This window comes from Budorcas taxicolor, chromosome 9 (assembly GCF_023091745.1).
Source record: "Budorcas taxicolor isolate Tak-1 chromosome 9, Takin1.1, whole genome shotgun sequence".
NCBI lineage: Eukaryota > Metazoa > Chordata > Mammalia > Artiodactyla > Bovidae > Budorcas > Budorcas taxicolor.
In genome coordinates this window covers 68,098,901-68,119,427 of record NC_068918.1, presented here as the reverse complement: position 1 = coordinate 68,119,427, position 20,527 = coordinate 68,098,901, and the positions used below count along the sequence as shown (strand labels likewise).

Here is a 20,527-nt window from a genome sequence, read left to right as displayed (position 1 = left end):
AGCAGAGAACCCTAGTTATGGCAAAGAGGAAGGGTGATGGGAAGAGCAAAAACAGGAGTCCAGCTAGCTGGTTAAGGAGTAGGACCCACCAGCCTCTTCCCTCTACCCTGTTTCCAAGTGACAGCAGTCATGAAACACACCCAGACCAAAAAAAAAAAAAAATGCTGAATTCTTCTCAGGAGACTGAAGTTGTTGGCAGCTCTATTTTGATCCAGAATAAAGTCATACTTAGGATGAAAACTATGAAACTTACATCACAGAAGGCAGAGTAAAAAACAACCCAGGATCTTGGTGACATCATTGAATTGCTTGATCAAACTATCCCTGAAGCCCTGCTTCCCTCTCAACACTTCATTCATTACACTTGCCTGGTAGCTGCTCTATGGCCATTTATGACATATTCTCAGAAACCATTAGCATCATTTCCACTGTATTCCATTTGCTGAAGTAGTCACAAGCCTGCCTAGATTCCAGAGGAGGCAAACAGAACTACCACTAACTCTAAGAACTGAAATTAGCAAGTAGTAAACCCTGGAGGCCCCAATGCAGCCTTTCTTGATATAGGACCTGCGTTTAGTGTGCCACAAATTCATTTATAACCTGTGGAAGGAGCACTCCTAAGGAGCCAAGAGTTACTTCAAAGAGTCTAAGAAACCATATGTGCATCAAACATTTTCTGTGGATAACGATGCATCTTGTATACATAAATAACTGTGCTATTATCAATAAAGCATAAGTACTACTCTTACAAGTAATAAAATGCAAACTTAAAAAATCTTCATTTCAGTTGTACTTTTTTTTATTTTATAGCTTTTGTGTTATGTATTTTCTTAATCATGGATATTGAAAGTACAATTAACACATGGAGGAAATATTCTTTATGCTTAAAATGTGTGGTCATATTTTCCAAACTGAACATTACTGTTTTCATATTCTACTGTAAGTCACAGAGGATCTCTGCGAAAATGGTTATAATGCAGTCCCACTCCCTGCCAGACCCACAATCACTTCTGAGGCAGCTCAGCTCTCAAACCCTATGACAGCAGCTCCAGGTTATAAGTCTTCCCTGCCCTCATTGGCAGCCATAACTGATCGGATGAAGGTGCACAGCTGACCAAATCAGTGCTTCAACTGGCCGATGACCTATGGGGTGGTCTGGCATGGTAAGGACAAATTGTGCTACTCTAACTCTTTTATATTAAGCATTTTCATTTAGACATACAGACATTCAGCATTTGACACAGCCAGCGGCAAGAACTGGCACTAATAAATCAAAGTAATAGGGAGCGAACTGACGCTTAAGGAGAAGCTATGAATAGAGAAAAGATAGAGGATGAGTTAACTAATTGGAAGCAGGAGGGGAAGCAAATAGAAAGAAGTGGATCCAGGAACACAGCCGAGTGCTGTTGACATAGATTCTCTAACGCAGGGGTCTGCAACCATTTTGGCTCCAGAGACTGGTTTCATGGAAGACTTTTTTTCATAGACCAGGGCCAGCAGCGGGGATGGTTTGGGGATAATTCAAGCACATTATGCACTTTTTCCCCATTATTATTACATCAGTGCCACCTTAGATCATCAGTCATTAGATCCCTGAGGTTGGGGGCCTCTGCTCTAAGGCAGTGAGGAGTCATTCTTTCCCACAGCTGCCCATCAGAATCAACCTGGGAAATGATACTTCAGTGGAAATGCTTGGGGCCCCACCCCGATGTATTCATTCAGTCTGCAAAACATGTAGATGTTGAAAAATCTACAAAAGTCAATCTGATGCCCTCTGTTTAGGAGTTCCCCAGAAGTCCTGCTTTGGTGATGTCCAGGCCGCCAATTTCAGGGAGTTACTTTATCTTCCGAATCGCTCAGTTCGCATGCTCATAGTTACCCCCCACCCCCCGCCCCGCCCCAGCAGAGTCTCCATTCCTTCCAACCATTACAAAGTCTCTCACTTCCCTACTGAAAGGGGAAGTGCAGATGTCAAAAAAATTAAGCCTTTGGTTGAGTCAGCTAAACAAAAGCTACACGAGAGGGGTTTCCATACAAAAACGTCTTCCAAAAAAACATGTGGTCATTTCTGATTTCTAATCATACAAGGCTCCCAAAGAGTGGTTTTCTTTGATGAGTTATTTATAGCTTTTGTTAAGGAAAAGGAAACTCCAAGATTATCTGACAATAAATAAAGGTACGTGCCATTCTCTTGACTTTTTTAGATACACGAGGCTATAAATTAGTGAGGTCAATACGCATGCCACAGAGAAAAGCAGGCTTGTTCCTTTGCCTATGCATCACGTCTATGTTTGTATTTTGTGTGTCAATACACAGGCCTTTTCCCCCTCACTGTCTGAAACCATAGGAAGCAGCTCAGACACCAGGGACTTCTGGGGATGCGAGTGTTCGATTATGACAAATTCCTCAAATCAACATTTCTGTAACTTATTTTTAAATTGTTCCTCCAGCGAACAAAGGAATGTGTGCTTGGATGTTCTATGATGGGAACTTATGGAAATTTGAGTTTGCACAAGTGGTGACACTAATCAATTTTACAATTAACAGTCATCCACTCCGAAGATAATAAGCTGTAATTATACACTGTTTGGTGTAATCTCAGTTTGCAAAATAGCACTGTTGTGGCTCTTACAAATTAAAGTTACTTCATAATGAGTGGGACTTATCAAAGTATTTCATATAAGTTTTTCACAGTTCTTTGTAATTTACTATTATTAAGACATACACTTAGAAACATTGCTTCAGTCTTTAAGGTTCCAAGTAATGTCCTAACCCCTCCTAGCCTCGGGTCCCGATACTCCTCTTTCTTCCTTCTGGATCGTTCTCCTGCTTTAAGGCAATCTTCATTCAGTTCAACCCAAAACAGTGCATCATTTTTGCACCTGTATCCCTATGTCGTTTATCCAAAGGTTCTATATTTAATATACATTGTGCAAGTTACTTGCTTCTCTTTGAGAATAATCCCTAATGCCTAGCACAGTGACTTGAATAAAGTAGATACTATATGTTTCTGTTGCCTAACAGAAGAAATGTTTGTCTACAATTGTTTATAATTTCTAATTTCCATCTGTCTATAGTCAGTGACACTCATTACTGATGATTAACTGAAATGCAGTTTATGACCAAGAGAAATTATTTTAACTGTGAATTTGGATCAAACCAAATTTATGATTTTGAATTTTAATACCATGATACATATATTATTTCAAAGGATATGACCATCTTGAATCTAAGGGAAATATATATAAAACTGTATTATTACGGATGTCAGTGGTAGATAGCAATGCTGCTCTGCTAATTTCTCAAAATAACTAGATAACCCCATGGATATTTTTCTGGAAGATATTTTTCAAATCCTAAAACCATTATGGGTTTGAAATTGAATTTGATACTTACCAAGAAGATACTAAACAAAGTAACAAATTGAGTAACTCTTTTCATCTGAAGTTTTAAGGAGGCCTTTTGACTATGATCAACCTCTCAAAAATGTTCCGTCAGACGTGTGACTTACCCAGATTGTTTTCCTTTTAAAATTGCTTCAGTTTTTCATGCCAGGCTTTTACAAAGACTGTAGATTGTATATCTTCTCTGTTTCTAAATGCTTAATAATTAAAATCTCAACTTAGATATAATAGAGGCAGAATTATGATCATCGATTCATGGGGTCACAAAGAGCTGGACACGACTGAGCGACTGAACTGAACTAAACTGATACATATCAAAATCAAAATAATTCTCAGGTCTCTATCGATATTCCTGAACCTTCACCTAAGTTGCAGAACCTAATCCTCACCTGCTTATTACATGTTTCCAGTCCAAACACTCCAAGTCCACCATGTCCAAATGTACTTTGCCTAAAACCAGCCTTCCTGCTCCACTCAGTTTCCCTCAATTTCTCGGCAAACATTTTTCTCCCAGTTACTGAGGCCATACCATAGTATCTTTTGACCATTTCTCATTTATCTTTTGTTTTCTCTCATATGCATGGTTTTGTGGATGCATCCCTCAAAGGTGTCCTTTATCTATGGTCAACCTGTGTTGTTCCCATGTGCTCAGCATCCTTCCCTTAGGGAACTATCCCTTTCCTATTTGAGGTGAGGCTGTGAAGCACAGGTCCTACCCAATCCTCACTCAGAAACAAGCATATGACTCAGGACATTCAAGATATCTCATCCCTCTGGCAAATGCTATTCATCAGAAGGGTCAACTTATGCTGCAAGTGGAGTCAATAAGAGTTCCTGTCTCAAAGTTCATAATTAACATTTATAATCAATTATATATAATTAATGGTATATAATTATATATGATTAATAATATATAATTCTCTCTCTACTAGTGTTGCTAATCCAAGAATAGATGCATTTGCATCTATCTGCAGGCATCTATTAACATATGCAGGAAATCTATTTACAGTAAAAAGAGAATGAGAAAGAACCAAAAAACGCATCAGAGCCAATATGGCAAGGTAGTGTTTAAACAAGGTAGTGGTTGAGTCCCTGGAGCCAGCCATGCCTGATGTCCATCCCATCCCTGGACTTGCCAATTAGATGAGTCAAATTTCAAAATTTTTCTTAACTTTTCTGTGTCTTTCTTACCTCATCTATGAAATGGGAGGTGACATTAATACTAACCTCACAGGGTTATATGAGGATTAGCATAATAAAGGCTCAATAAATGTTCACAGTGACTATGAAGTGCCAGTGAATTCTGATATCCTCTCACAAAATCATGCCTTGCTAATAATCCATGTCCCTCTGCCTTCCCTTAGGTCATCACCCTCTCCCATCCCATCTTTCCACCTCTGAATATAATCAGCTCTAATCCTACAAATTTTTCCTCTGCTATACCTCTTCCAACCACAAGGCCTTTCACTGATCTTGTCCTCCTTGAGATTCTGTATCATTTTCAGTTCTGTACTACAAGCTGCAACATGCAATCATAAATACTCCTGTATTGTTTCAGGTGGGTCTGACTAATCCAGTTAGAAAGTGGAGTCTTTGGGTTACATTTTTGGGGCATGTCCCCTACTAGTGTTAAGCACATTATAGGCATCAAAATCATTATATTTAACAGGGCCCAGCTGTAACACTAATCATCTCTACTTTTTAAATTCTGTAGTTTTAAGAAAATGTTTCCCCAAATTAAGAAAACTTTTACTGCAGTTACCTAATGTTGATGCAAAAACTCAAGTATGTGAGGTACATAAATTTCAAATGACAAAATGAGACAATAAGACAATTTTAAGGGAGTTATATGTTTTTATTACATAAACATTATATTCCTTGTGGGAGCTAGTCTTACAAGTTTGTTTCCTGATTTCACAGAATGTCCAATATCTGCAGAAATTGTCTACGAATAATTTATGAAACAAACATTCCTGGTACCCTCACCAAAAAAGCCCCGTTGTTTACATTCTCCAACCAGATTCCTGAGAAAAATAATAGGTTTTGTTCATTTTACAGTGTAACACACAAATTTGTTTTCAAGATAGAAAAAAGGACAGACTTCTAAAATGAGTCTCCTTTTGTTTATAAAGTTCTATAAAAATACATTAAGTAGGTTTGTATGTTTGTCCTTTGACTTAATATTCCAGTTTACCAGAAACAAACAAAAAACAATAAACAGAGCTATGCAAACCACATTAATCTTGAAGCAATATAATGTCAACATCATCATGAACACCTTGCAAAAGTAGCTCTCCTGAGTATGTAATAATCTTCCTTCGTTTTGCCGCTTTTAGAGTCCCTACCAGTGCTTCAAAGAGGTTGGCACATTTGTCATCTTGGAAGAGGACCCCAAATTTCACACTTAATTTTCCATCAGCATCTAATTGAGAAAACACAATATTAACCAATGCAAAGTCTGTTTATTGCCACCATGTATGGCAAATACCCATCATCTTTCATAAACAACTGGAGGTTAACCAACATCACAATTTAACAGTCAACAGTCAAAAATTCAGTGTAACTTCTTGCCAGATTCAAAAAGGAATGGAGTAAATGCAATGTGTAGTATATCTTCTAGCCTTAGTATCATCTGTACAAAGAGTGGAGTTAAGAACTAAGAAATATTAACAAAAAATGAATGTGTTACAGTGCTCATATGGTGGACCATTCCTCTCTGTCTAAATTTTGATTTTTTTTTAAGGTTTTTTTTGGTGTGGGCCATTTTTTAAATCTTTATTGAATTTGTTACAATATTGCTTCTGTTTTATGATTTTGTTTTTTGGCCACAAGGCATGTATAATCTTAGTTCCCTGATCAGGGATTGAACCTGCATGCCCTGCACTGGAAGGCAGTCTTAACCACTGGACCACCAGGGAAGTCTCTAAACTTCAATTTCCTAATTGTTAGTTGTTGAATCAGTAAAAATAACAAATATAAGAAAAACCCCAGATCAGGAACAGTATTTCTCTAAGTGTATTCTGAACATGCTCAGCAATACCAGGAAAGGAGTGGTGACCTCAAAAATGAAGAAATCTTTATTTACCAGAATCCCTACATTATCTAGTTGGAAGTCCAGTTTTTAACATAGATGCTAAAAGTTAAAATAAACACTAAAAAGAAATGAGCTATCAAGTCATGAAAAACCTGGAGGAACCTTAAATACATATTAGTAAATGAAAGAAAGCAATCTGAGAAAAAGCTATGTGCTATATGACTCTAACTATGGAATATTCTGGAAAAGGCAAAACTATGGAAAAGGGAAAACAAAGTAAAAACATCAGTGGTTTTCAATGGTTAGGATAGGGAAGGGGTGAATAGGCAGAGCACAAAGAATTTTTAAAGCAATGAAGACACTCCATGATATTATAATGATGGAGACCTCATTACACATCAGTTAAAACCCACAGAATGTACAAAATGAAGAGTGCAACGTAATGTGAACTATGGACTCTGGGTGATAATTATATGTCAATGCAGGATCAATCCTAGAGATCAAACCAGTCAAACCCAAAGGAAATAAACCCTAAATATTAACTGTAAGGACTGATGCTGAAGCTGAAGCTCCAATACTTTGGCCACCTGATGGGAAAGAAAGTGAAAGTGAAAGTTGCTCAGTCTTTGCAACCCCATGGACCACACAGTCCATGGAATTCTCCAGGCCAGAATACTGGAATGCGTAGCCTTTCCCTTCTCCAGGGGATCTGCCCAATCCAGGGATGGAACCAAAGTATCCCACATTGCAGGTGGATTCTTTACTAGCTGAGCCACAAGAGAAGTCTAGCCCTTCTCCAGGGGATCTTCCTGACCCAGGAATCGAACCGGGTCTCCTGCATTGCAGGCGGATTCTTTACCAACTGAGTTATTAGGGGTAGACTTATTGGAAAAGACTCAGATTTGGGGAAATATTGAGGACAAGAGGAGAAGGGGTTGACAGAGGATGAGATGATTGGATGGCATCACTGACTCAATGGACATGAGTTTGAATGAACTCCAGGAGATAGTGAAGCACAGGGAAGTCTGGCATGCTGCAATTCATGGGGGCACAAAGAGTCGGACACAACTTACCAACTGAACAACAACAGCGATGCAGGGGCATCAACTGTAAAGAAGGTGCCCCTCTGGTGGAAGATGTTAATAACAGGGAAGACTATGCATGTGTGGGAGCAGAGGGCATATGGGAAATCTCAGTACTGTCCATTCAACTTATTGCAAATCTAAAATAAAGTCTTTTAATTAAGGAAAAACAAAAGGTGGATCTTTGGTTAAAAGTCAGGAAGAGGAAGTCTCAAAGATAAGGGTAATCAAAGATACTTCCCCAGTGTTAGCTGAATCCTTCGATCTACCTGGCTGAACATTTCACCCATCCTACTGCAATGCTCCCAGTTCTTCCCTCCCAAAGGTGTACCCGCTGTGAAGGAGGTGGCCACCACAGCGAGAAGGGCTCTTGGGTTCCCGTGCTCCTCCGCTAGAGCTTACAGCATGCGGCTTAATAAACGCCTACTGTGGGTGTAGCGAGTGCTGGGCACTAGAGGCAGGGAGAAGGAAGTATAGAATCACTTTCTAGCTATCAAAGAAATGATTTCCCCTCCCACGAGGAAATAACCCCACACAGTAGGTAGAGCAACAGGCAAAGAGGTACATGATTGTTTATCAAGACCAAGATGACTCTGGGCTAGACCAGGAAGGGAAGATTTCATGACTGGTGGTACCTGTTCTGGACTTCAAAGAAAGAAATTAAAGAAAGTGAAGTCAGTCAGTCGTGTCCGACTCTTTGCAACCCCATGGACTGTGGCCTACCAGGCTCCTCCGTCCATGGGATTCTCCAGGCAAGAGTACCGGCGTGGGTTGCCATTTTCTTCTCCAGGGGAGCTTCCTGACCAAGGGGTTGGACCCGGGTCTCCCGCACTGCATGCAGACGCTTTACCCTCTGAGCCACCAGACTTTAAGGGGCATATAATACAGAGCTTTAAAAACAAAACAAACACCCTGACAGTCCTCAGCTGAAATTTTGGCCATCTGCTAGTTGCTTGGCCTGCATAAATTCCCTAAGCCTCATCTGTATAATGGGGATCTTAATACTTCCCACACTGTATGGTTGGGGACACAGTTCTGAAGCACAGAGCACAGTGTCCAGCCCATGCTAAGCACTAGATCAGTGATCACTGGTTCAATTATGAGTGAAAGAAATGGGAGAACATGCCAAGCCATAGGCACAGGTGAAAGAAGTTAAGTATCTAGGGGAATAGTGACTAATTTACTCAGCTCAAGTAAACCATCTAAGAGAAGAAGGAGGAAATAAGTTGGTAATGGAAAATAGGGAGTCTGACCATGCTTGGCCTGGAAAGTCAAGAGGTACTTGTTTGATTCTTTCACTTCCAGCAGCACGACGACCCTTTGATGGCAATAAAACCTTTCACTGATTACAGGAATCAGTGCAGCTGCTGGGTAACCGGGTTGGTCCTTCAAGCTCTCTGAGCTACAGTTACTTCATCCATCATACAAGGGTAAAAATATCCCTCTCGGAGCTGTTACAAGGATTAAAACATAGAATGCAGGTAAAGTCTTTTATAGCATGCCCAGTCTATGGTAAATTCTCAATATAGGTTAAATTTTTTAAAGCCACCAAAGGCAGAAACCCTGCTGTAATCTTGGAGTTCTCCTGCCTGCTAACCCCTAAATCTGACGAATGTCCGAGCGATGCCACCTTCTTTGTATCTGCTGTTGCTCTAGCCTTCCCTCTCCATGGACAGTTAATTCCAGGCCCCAGTTGATTGTCACGTGGCTAACTGCCAGACTCCTTACGAGTCTCCCCTTCTCCATTTTTACCCTCACTACATCCTCCACATTCATACAGAATTTAAAATGTGGAAGAAACTTTGTATGATACAAGCTTAATTGATATTCTTTTACTTTAATCTTTCAATGGCTCCCTAGCACCTTTAAGATAGAGTGAATAAGATTCTTCATCCTCTGGCCCTTGCCTCACCGCTCACCAGGCCTCCTGCCATCTCACTCCACGCATCTTGTGATTCAGTCAAAATGAGCAACCTGCTGTAATCCAGGGTGTTAAGAATCACCTCCCCTGGTAACTTTGTCCACGTCAAGCCATCTACCTGGCATCCCAGATCCTCTTTTCTAACTAAATTCTTTTTTCTTCAAAAATAGACTCAAATGTCACCTTCTCTGAGAAGTCCTGTATGATTGCTTTAGTCGAGTTAATAGCGCTTCTTAAAAAATGGAATGTATATCAATCGAAGCATTCACCATCAATTACAGTAATGAAAGCTACCATTTATTGAGTACTCAGTATGTTCCTAGAACTGTTCGATGCATTTTATAGTCATTAAAACTCACTTAACCATTTTGTCAAAGATAAGATACCATTGATTGTAAGAAGCACCATTATTTCATGTTCCAATTAAACTGCCAGTTTAATGATAGCATACCATGTATCATAAAATAATCCTTATTTTAGAGATTTTAAAGTGTGAAAAATGTGTCTCCAACACTCACTGAAATAAAGTAGCATCATTATATGAATAAGGAAACCATGGCACAGAAAAGTTTAGAAATGTGCCCAAGGTCACACAGCAGGAATGTGGAAGAGCTGGAATTCCTTCCCAGAGTCTGACTCCAGAGCACATGCTCTTAACCACGTCCCAAAACATGCTTCCAATTTATCTGTGTTCTCATTACCTAAAGAGACCCACAGGAATGAGATGGACTTTTATTTATTTTCCCATCTCCAGCACTTGAGTGCAAAAGCAGCACTCAAGGTACATTTGTTAAAGAATTTATATCTCCAAATAATCTCTATCCACTTAAATCTTTTCTATAGGATAAAAATTAGAAATCAAGAAAATCAGAGATACCAAGGGAACATTCCATGCAAAAGATGGGCACAATAAAGAACAGAACTGGTATGGACCTAACAGAAGCAGAAGATATATATAAAGAAGAAGTGGCAAGAATACACAGAAGAACTGTACAAAAAAGATCTTCATGACCGAGATAATCACGATGGTGTAATCACTCACCTAGAACCAGACATCCCGGAATGAGAAGTCAAGTGGGCCTTAGGAAGCATCACTACGAACAAAGCTAGTGGAGGTGATGGAATTCCAGTTGAGCTATTTCAAATTCTAAAAGATGATGCTGTGAAAGTGCTGCACTCAATATGCCAGCAAATTTGGAAAACTCAGCAGTGGCCACAGGACTGGGAAAGGTCAGTTTTCATTCCAATCCCAAAGAAAAGCAATGCCAAAGAATGCAAAAACTACTGCACAATTGCACTCATCTCACACGCTAGTAAAGTAATGCTCAAAATTCTCCAAGCCAGGCTTCAACAGTACATGAACCGTTAACTTCCAGATGTTCAAGCTGAATTTAGAAAAGGCAGAGGAACCAAAGATTGCCAACATCCACTGGATCATTGAAAAAGCAAGTGAGTTCCAGAAAAACATCTACTTCTGCTTTATTGACTATGCCAAAGCCTTTGACTGAGTGGATCACAATAAACTGGAAAATTCTGAAAGAGATGGGAATATCAGACCACCTGACCTTCTTCCTGAGAAATCTGTATGCAGGTCAAGAAGCAACAGTTAGAACTGGACATGGAAAACCAGACTGGTTCCAAATAGGAAAAGGAGTACATCAGGGCTGTATATTGTCACCCTGCTTATTTAACTTATATGCAGAGTACATCATGAGAAATGCTGGACTGGATAAAGCACAAACTGGAAGCAAGATTGCCAGGAGAAATATCAATAACCTCAGATATGCAGATGATACCACCCTTATGGCAAAAGCAAAGAACTAAAGAGCCTCTTGATAAAAGTAAAAGAGGACAGTGAGAAAGTTGGCTTAAAGCTCAACATTCAGAAAACGAAGATCATGCCATCTGGTCCCATCACTTCATGGCAAATAGATGGGGAATCAACGGAAGCAGTGAAAGATTTTATTTTGGGGGGCTCCAAAATCACTGCAGATGGTGACTGCAGCCACGAAATTAAAAGACACTTACTCCTTGGGAAAAAAGTTATGAAAATTCTAGACAGCATATTAAAAAGAAGAGACATTATTTCGCCAACAAAGGTCCGTCTAGTCAAAGCTATGGTTTTTCCAGTAGTCAAGTGTGGATGTGAGAGCTGAACTATAAAGAAGCTGAGCACCGAAGAATTGATTCTTTTGAACTGTGGTGTTGGAGGAGACTCTTAAGAGTCCCTTGGACTGTAAGGAGATCCAACCAGTCCATCCTAAAGGAAATCAGTTCTGAATATTCATTGGAAGGACTGATGCTGAAGGTGAGACTCCAATACTTTGGCCACCTGATGCGAAGAACTGACTCACTGGAAAAGACCCTGATGCTGGGAAAGATTGAAGGTGGGAGGAGAAGGGGACAACAGAAGATGAGATGGTTGGATGGCATCACCGACTTGATGGACATAAATGTGAGCAAGCTCCGAGAGTTGGTGATGGACAGGGAACGCTGGTGTGCTGCAGTCCATGGGGTTGCAAAGAGTTGGACACAACTGAGTGACTGAACTGAACTGAAGTGATGGGATGAAAAATGAAAGGCTTTAAAGAACTCCATTTTAAAAGAAACAGATAAAACTAAATTCATCAATTTATTCATCAAATTCATAGTTTAGATTAGTCAACATTATTCCAGATATAACATAAATAATTAACCTTAATCTGTCAGTAGGTAATGTATCTCCATAGATGCTTTCCAACTCAATAATTCATCTATTACCAGGAATAGGTAAGTCAAGGAGGCCTGGTGAAGCTGCAATGTTCAAAATATTTTCATCCTTATACAAGTTATGATAATTATCTTACAGTCATCTAGTTTGTAAACTCGCTTATTTTGAAGTGCAGGTTCAGTCTGCTAAGTATTGGGGTGGCCAGTAAGTTCATTTGAGTTTTTCCATATGATGTAATGGAAAAACCTGAATGATCTTTTTTGTCAACCCAATATTATTCTATATGAAACTTACAAGATCTTTTAAATCAGTGTTACCACAACAATAGATAGACTGATGATAGATAAAAAGGCTACAAAGAGATTCTTAGTCCCTTTCACCATGAAAAGATACAAGAAGTCTGAGACCTAGAAGAAGGCTCCAAGTTGACCATGATGGCACACTGACCTCGGGCCTCCAGCCTTCAGAACTATATGCAATAAAATTTCTGCTTTTTATAAGCCACACAGTCTGGAGTATTTTGTTACAGCAGCTCAAACAGATTGAGACAGACTCCCAACCTACATAACCATTAAGATAGTAAATGTGGACAAAACTATAATTCAAAAAGATACATGCACCCCTATGATCACAATAACACTATTTATAAGAAAATGTGGTACATACATACAATGGAATACTGCTGCTGCTGCTGCTAAGTCACTTCAGTCATGTCTGACTCTGTGCAACCCCATAGACAGCAGCCCACCAGGCTCCTCCTAGACAGCAGCCCACCAGGCTCCCCCGTCCCTGGGATTCTCCAGGCAAGAACACTGGAGTGGGTTGCCATTTCCTTCTCCAGTGCATGAAAGTGAAAAGTTAAAGTGAGGTTGCTCAATCCTGTCTGACTCTTTGCGACCCCATGGACCACAGCCCACCAGGCTCCTCTGTCCATGGGATTTTCCAGGCAAGTGTACTGGAGTGGGGTCCCATTGCCTTCTCCACAATGGAATACTACTCAGCCACAAAGAGGAATGAAAAAATACCATTTGCAGCAACATGGCTGGACCTAGAGATGATCATACCAAGTGAAGCAAGTCAGAAAGAAAAAGACAAATACCCTGTGCCATCACTAACATGTGCAATCTAAAATATGACACAAATGAACTTATTTAAGAAACAGAAACAGACTGACAAAGAGAACAGACTTGTGGTTGCCAAGAAGGAGGTGGTGTGAGGGTTTGTGGTTGGTAGACGCAAACTATTATACATAGAATGGATAAACAAAAAGGTCCTACTGTATAGCACAGAGAACTATACTCAACATCCTGTGATGAACTATAATGGAAAAGAATACATATATATGTGTAACTGAATCACTTTGCAGTATAGCAGAAATACAATGTTTTAAATTAACTATACTTCAATATATCTTTAATGAAAAATATTACATTTGTTGTTTCATGTCACACATAAGCAAAAGAAAACTACAGGGGATGTTTGTAATAATAACAATGGAATTTTCAAAGTACCTCTTGTTATTTCAAATGATTTGTGATTCATAAGTAATCACAGCTATATGTAAGAAAATCAAACTATAATGATGACACAACATTGTAAAGTAATTATACTCCAATGTAAAAAAAAAAAGGTACAATGACAGGACAACTCTTATAAGGTACTTTTTAAAGTTGTTTTTCACTTACATGATATAATTTTAAAACTTTGGGGTCCATTATTCCAGTTGTTGCTGAACAAATCTATTTTTAAAATGCTCCCCAAACTATTACATGTCTGGTCTGAGATATATAAAATATTAATACTTACAGTTATAAGCATAAGAGTTGCTTTCATTACAATTTAGGAAAAGAGCACGAATACTACCAATTTTACATGTCTCAAACTTCATGGCAGCTGCTTATATGCTGCTGAGGGAAAAGCTGACCTTTTAAAAAAACTACCCAAAGGATGGGTTCTTTTAGTTATATAACATAAATACCTGATTATACAAAATTCAAAAGTTTGAAGAAAATAAAGACAATATATTGCAATTTCAATGAGTCCCTAGTCATTTGGCAATTTGCAAAATGGTGGCAGGGTAAAGCAGAAAAAAAAATGAATGTTAATAGTATGACAAAAATTCGAACAAGATTCAATTACAAGATTTCAATGCAGCTAGGTTACAAATGTACAGTGATTTTCTTTCCATTCAGAGGATAATGAAATAACTCAACCATTCTTTGTATAAGAATCACAATACCCTAATAGCTCTGTGTCTCCAGAAATTACTTCAGGGCTGACAGCAGTTAGCTGACAGCTGCCAAAACTTTTAGGCTTCTACCAAGAGTTTGGAGAAGGAAATGGCAACCCACTCCAGTATCCTTGCCTGGAGAATCCCATGAAAAGAGTAGCCTGGTGGGCTACAATCCATAGAGTCCCAAAGACTGATGATACAACTGAAGCGACTTAGCACAGCACAGCACCCAAAGAGTTAGCCCTTCTTGCTCTAAAGCAAACTCAGAAGAAACACCGTATCTATCATATAACACTTACTTTTTGAACCAAGACGATGAATTTCCTCCACTAAGAGTTTAACTTCATGATCGACATTCATTGCTGCCTGAGGGAGAAAAAAAAATCTGTATTATTAGTTTCTAGATTTCATTACGCATATCTTGCCAAATCCAAGGGCCCCTTGGTATTTTTTCATGTAGCATTTGTCACTATTAATTTACCATGTCCCTCTTCCTAAAAGCACTTGTGTGATGTATCTCCCTCAGGTAGAGTACTTCCATTTCCCCCATCTTTATAAATGCCCTTGTGGGCGGTCCCGCTCTTACTCCATGCAGTCTGTTGGGGAGAACGAAGCCATTCTCCTTGCACCCACTATACACTCCAAACCCAAGCTCTGCCTGGCGCCAAAAACACAAAGGTGAGTGAGCCAAGACCTGCCCTCAAGGAATTCATCATCCAGAAGCAGAGAAAGGCCTGGAATGACTAGCAATGGGACAAGCTCTCTTTGAGCGGAGGGTCCAAGGCATTAAGGGAGCTTGAAGGGGAAAGCCACAGGTTTCAGGGAGGTTCCTGGGGGGAGGAGTGAACCAGGTAAGTAGTTGGGGAAAGCATTGGGAAGAGAATACGTAAGAGCACAGAAACAAGGAGAAACCGCCGCGCACCTGGGGCAAGCCCGAAACTAGGAGCTGGAGGTTCCAGCATAAACCGGATAAACCAACACAATCCCTCCCCCCTAGGAGCCCCAAGGTGAAAAAGGCGGTCCAGGTAGAACCCTACAAATGCAATTTCCCAGTTCACAAATACTCATGCTCTTCCCCCCAACAGTTCGTAATGCAATCCGACTGCAATGGAGAGCCTGTGGTGAACACCATTCATCTTCAGGTGAGAAGGGAGTTCAGGGTTAGCATAGCAGCTGGGTGAGTTCCCTTGGCTCATGAGGTCCTCCATTGGCTGGGTTTGTGCCCATCATTCCAGCCACCTCACATCTATGCCCTTGAATGCCAGGTTGCAGCTACACGGCATTTCTTTTCATTCCTCAAATGTCCCCTCACTCTCTTCCGTCCAGCCTTCACAGGTACTGCTTTTTCTTCAACCCAACTCTGACTATTCCTCTTTCTTGGAGTTAACTTTCACTTGTCCAGTCCCAACTGAGATACAACTTCCTCCAGGAAGCCCTCCCTGAAACCCGGGAGTAGGAGTGCTCCCCTGTGCGTGTTCCCACAGTATTGTGCATCCCCGTCATTTCACTTGACTGGAATGACCTGGTCTTGTATCACTAGACAGTGAGCTCCTCTCTGCGGGGATCTGACCGTTCTGCTACTGTGGGACCCCGTCTGGCACCAAGAGTAGGACTTCAACAAATAATTGGCTGGCAAACAGGAAAATGAGCAAAGGCATGAGAGGGGATGAAAACACATCTGTGAGAGTTATTGACAGGGAGCTGCTGATTTCAGTGAGGCACAGAGAGGAGCTCTAAGGGCAGGAAGTGGACTCAGAGACAGAAAAGGAAGCCTAAAGGGTGCGTGGCAAACAGCTACAGAAAGTGGGTGGAGACAGACACCAGCAAGAAACAGGGAAGCAGCAGGCAGAGCTGAAGGAGAGAAACCCAACTGTTGGAGCAAAGAAGTAAAGCAGGAAAGGAGGAAGAATGAGTTTCCATAAGAAGGAAATAATTTTACACTGGAAACAGCAATATGAGGGTGAAAAGCATGGGCAGAAGAGGCATCAGCACAGTATGTTTTAAGTTTTCCAAATTAAATAAGGGATGAAAAGAGTAGGATGACCTGAATGGTTTACTTTGGGGTGATGATTTGGAAGAAATAATTTTATTCAGACAGGTCATAACTAATTCTTGGTAGCTTTTAACAAACAAGAATGACATCTATAAATGATATTGATCAGGACCCCAGATTTCTCATAGCTAATAATTAAAAGCACCACTACCATCTGCTACACTTCTGTGTAAATCTTTTAATTTGAGAAGCTTATATTGCAACAAGATGCGCTTCCCTGGCGGCTCAGTGGTAAAGAATCTGCCTGCCAATGCAGGAGATGCAAGAGACACGGGTTTGATCCCCGGGTGGGGAAGATGCCTGAAGTAGGAAATGGCAAAAACCCATTCCAGCGTTTTTGCCTGGGAAATTCTATGGACAGAGGAGCCTGAAGGGCTACAGTCCACAGGGTCCCAAAAGAGTTGGATGGGACTTATCGACTAAACAACAACACTGCGACAAGATGCAAATCTTTGGTTAATGCAGCAACATAAAACCCAGTATCAAAAATTAGTGTCCAAATGTGAGAACTTTATATTTATTGGTGAAATTATAACATCATATTCAATTCAAAATACAGTTTTAGAGAGACACTAAAACACTAAAATATAACCGGAAGACACAAGTGAAAGACATGCCATAAGATTAGTGGTAGGGAAAAAAAACCTGTTAATGTCAGTGTGGTTAATAGCGGTCGTTTTTCTCTGCTCAGCACCGTTTCTACCTTCTGGCACCAGCAGTCCAATTTTTTTTTTTTTTTGATAGAGCCATTCCTTCCTCGTTCTTATCTCATGGATCTTGGGTAGAGCCTCATTCTGGACTCCAGGAATGGTTCAAAGTCAGAGTAATTGGTTTGGAGCATAGGCTAGGTGATCCCATCTTGAACAATGGGGTCGGCCCAGGAATTTTGCCAGACTACTAGTAAAACAACACTCTCCCACTGAGCTCTAAGTTTACGGCCAGCAAGTATATAAACGGCTACCACGTGAAAAGAGCCTGCCAGGAATAAATCCAGCACAACGGAAAATTCAACCATGCATCAATGATTGAGCCTGTATATGACCTTGGATTTTCCTGTTACATGAACTAATCAGTCTTCTGTGGTTTTGCTTATGCTGGTTTGAGTTTCTGTCATTTGCACTGTAAGGAATCTTGACTTTTAAAGTTAGCCTAGAGACGACCTGCTGCTTTTTAAAAATATAAAACTCCGTTATGTACTCATGTGAATAGACTTGTTTGCATTACCATATTGGGTAGAATAGACAGGTAAACTGAAAGGCAGATTTGGAAGCCATAAGAGAAAAAATTTCTCTAATAATCAAAACTGTCTAAAGGTGAATAAAGTTTGCAGAAGTAGTAGATCTGTGAGGGTTGATGAAGAAATCAGCCCACATTGGACAAAAGGGAAAGGGAAATGTCCAAGAGGATTAGTCTTCTCTAATTGTCAGATGCTTTGATTTCCTCCCACCCAGAATATTCATCTCTTTAACATCATTTTCCATTCCTTCCACCCACCACCATCCACACCAGTCACAGTTCTCCTTTAATAAGACTCAAAGAGGAAATCCAACTCTTAAGTAATGTGAATATGTGCATTACATTAAGCAGATGATTGTAAGAAGGGAAAACAACCAGAATTTCCTTATAATTAATTACACCTGAGGCTCCTTATCTGTGTTTATTCTAAGAACCTTGCAAAGTATTATTTATCCCTATTTTATGGATGATGAAACTGACTCAGAGGGGTTTCCCACAATTAAATGCTGTTTTTACTTCATTGTTCTGCCTCTTCTGCTGCTTTGGGGTGGGGCTGGTTATTATGCAAATAGAACTAAATGTAATGGTAAGTTGTATTTGTGTGAAATATTTGAGTACTTACTAAGACAAAACCCTTAAAAAGCAAAAAAGGCTCCCTACACTGATCCTTTTGAGTAGGAAAATGACAGGCTTAAAAACTATTGCTAGCCTACATAACCTGGGATGGTTTATTTCTTCGATTATTTAATGAGGATAAAGGAGTATAAAATACTCTGCTGCACAAACCTCGGAAGGTCCACGACATTTTTTTATGAGGACAGAAGCCTGGGGCTGGTGCAAGCAGCAAGATCAAGAACAATGAGAAGCCATGGCAGAGCAAGTCTAAGGGAAAGAAAGAGCCGGGTCAATGGGAGGCTCAGGGAAAGGGGATGGCAGATGCTAGCGGAGCCCTCTCATTGTGACAGAAGCCAATTAGGCACTGTGCGTGGGAACCACAAAGAAAGCGGAATGTGGGCGGATTGGGCCATATGGTGAAATGCTCCACTTTCAGTAGGCACTTGAAGATATATTTAAGGACCCTCTTAACAGTTTTTTGGGTTTTTTTTATTTTGGTTGGTTTGTTTTCTTAAGTTTGGAGGCAATACCTGGAGATATTCTAAAGTCAAGGAATAGCCTACTCGAGTGGGAACATCTGGGAATCGGGAGCCACCTATCCTCACTAGGGCTGGCCACTCTTTCCCAGCCCTCCTTCACAATCCCCGACGAGCAGCTGGTGTAGGTCAAAGAATGACTGGGTTTCTTCCCGCCTCTCACAGGCGCGCACACACTCCATATTTGGTCATCCCGGAGCCAAGTTGGGAGGTGGCCCGGAAGGGGTCCCAAGACCCTGTCCCCCGCAGGCCATCAGACGGTCATCACCGGCACCGCTGCAGAGCTAGGGAGCGCAAGGCTCGGCCCCCGCTCCGGGGCGCAAGGCGGGGTCCGAGCGGACTCCCGGGGAACGGCAGCATCCGCATCCCGGAAGCCTTTGTCTCCGGGAGGCCCTCGCTCCCCGGCGATCGGTGCGCCCCAGGCGCGCCTCGAGAGCCGGCGCCCAAACCCAGCGACGAAAACGGACCCGGCTTGGGGCTCCCCGAGTTGCTAATGTCTTCTCACTACCCCCCACCCCGTACACAGAACGGGGTGCGTTCAGATCCGCACCCGCAGAGCCCACTGCCCCGAAGCCACCGAATCCCTCGGCAGGAGCCTGGCCCCTCACTGCCAGTCTGTTCCCGCTCAGTTCTGCGGAACTGGCTCTCCAAGTGCAAAGCCAGCAAGTTGCTCTGCAGTAAAAAAGAAAAAGAAAAAAAGAAAGAAAAGAAAAATATATATATAAACGCTGCTGATCTCCCTGCCCGGTCCGCCCCCGGCAAAATGTCACGTGAGCCGAGTACGGAAGTCTGCCCGAGAGGTGGGGGGCGCGCCCACGCGGTCCCCAGCACCCGGCTCAGCCCAATGCCAGTTACACCCTCCAGGCGCCTTAGCCACCTCTCTTCCCGGTCCTGGTTCTCCGACCTCAGCCTACGATCCCCTCCTCCGGCTGTTGACCTCCCCCGGCTACCCCAGTCCATCCTTTCTACCTGGACGCCACTTCCCAGGGCGATCACTCACCTCTCTGCCTCCTGTTCTTTTCCGAGAAAACCGGCAGCGTCGGTGCGGGCTGGTTGCCTTCTTCAACGCACTGGGGAGGAAGAAGCCGAGGAAGGAAGTGACTGAGGCGAAGAGAAAGGCTGGTTGGTGTGCCGCAGGCGGAGGGCGAGCGGGGGGAGGAGGGGAGAGTTTCAGCGCTCAGGAATGGGGCCACCCACACTCCCGGGGACTAACCTGGGAGGAGGAAACTCTGGAGCGGAGACGCCAAGAAGGGGGCAGGCTCCGCACAGGTGGCGGAGCGCTGGAGGCTTCTAGGAAAATGCATCCAGAGCTCCAATTACCACCACTTTTGCCCCGCGCCACTCGGAGCCAAGGAGCTCCAACCCCCGCATCTTTTCCTGGAAATTGACTTCCTGCCAGGATCTCTCTCCCAATGCAAGAAAAAAAACCTCCCCCAACGTGCAGAATGCTGAGATCTCCTTTGCCTGCGTGCTTAGTCGGTCTGACTCCTTGCCCTCACGGACTGTAGCCCGCCAGGATCCTCTGTCCAGGGAATTTGCCAGGCAAGAATACTGGAGTGGTTTGCTATGCCCTTCTCCAGAAGATCTTCTAGACCCAGGGGATAGAAGTGGTATTTCCTGTGACTCCTGCATTGGCAGGCGGATTCTTTACCACTGTGCGGAACTTAAGCCCAGGGCAGGGGGCTTTCAGAAAGATACCAATA

At 41.8% G+C, this 20,527-nt stretch overlaps 1 protein-coding gene across 1 annotated transcript; it reads right to left on the bottom strand.

Moving 5' to 3' along the window:
* Positions 1–5,344: 5,344 nt before the first annotated feature.
* ABRACL (ABRA C-terminal like) lies at positions 5,345–19,943 on the bottom strand. The gene is made up of 3 exons (XM_052645989.1): positions 19,825–19,943; positions 14,684–14,750; positions 5,345–5,826 (listed from the first exon to the last, which is right to left on the bottom strand). Exons 2-3 carry the CDS (start codon positions 14,742–14,744, stop codon positions 5,642–5,644), a joined length of 246 nt encoding a protein of 81 aa, XP_052501949.1. The 5' UTR covers positions 14,745–14,750; positions 19,825–19,943; the 3' UTR covers positions 5,345–5,641.
* Between the last annotated feature and the right edge of the window lie 584 nt (positions 19,944–20,527).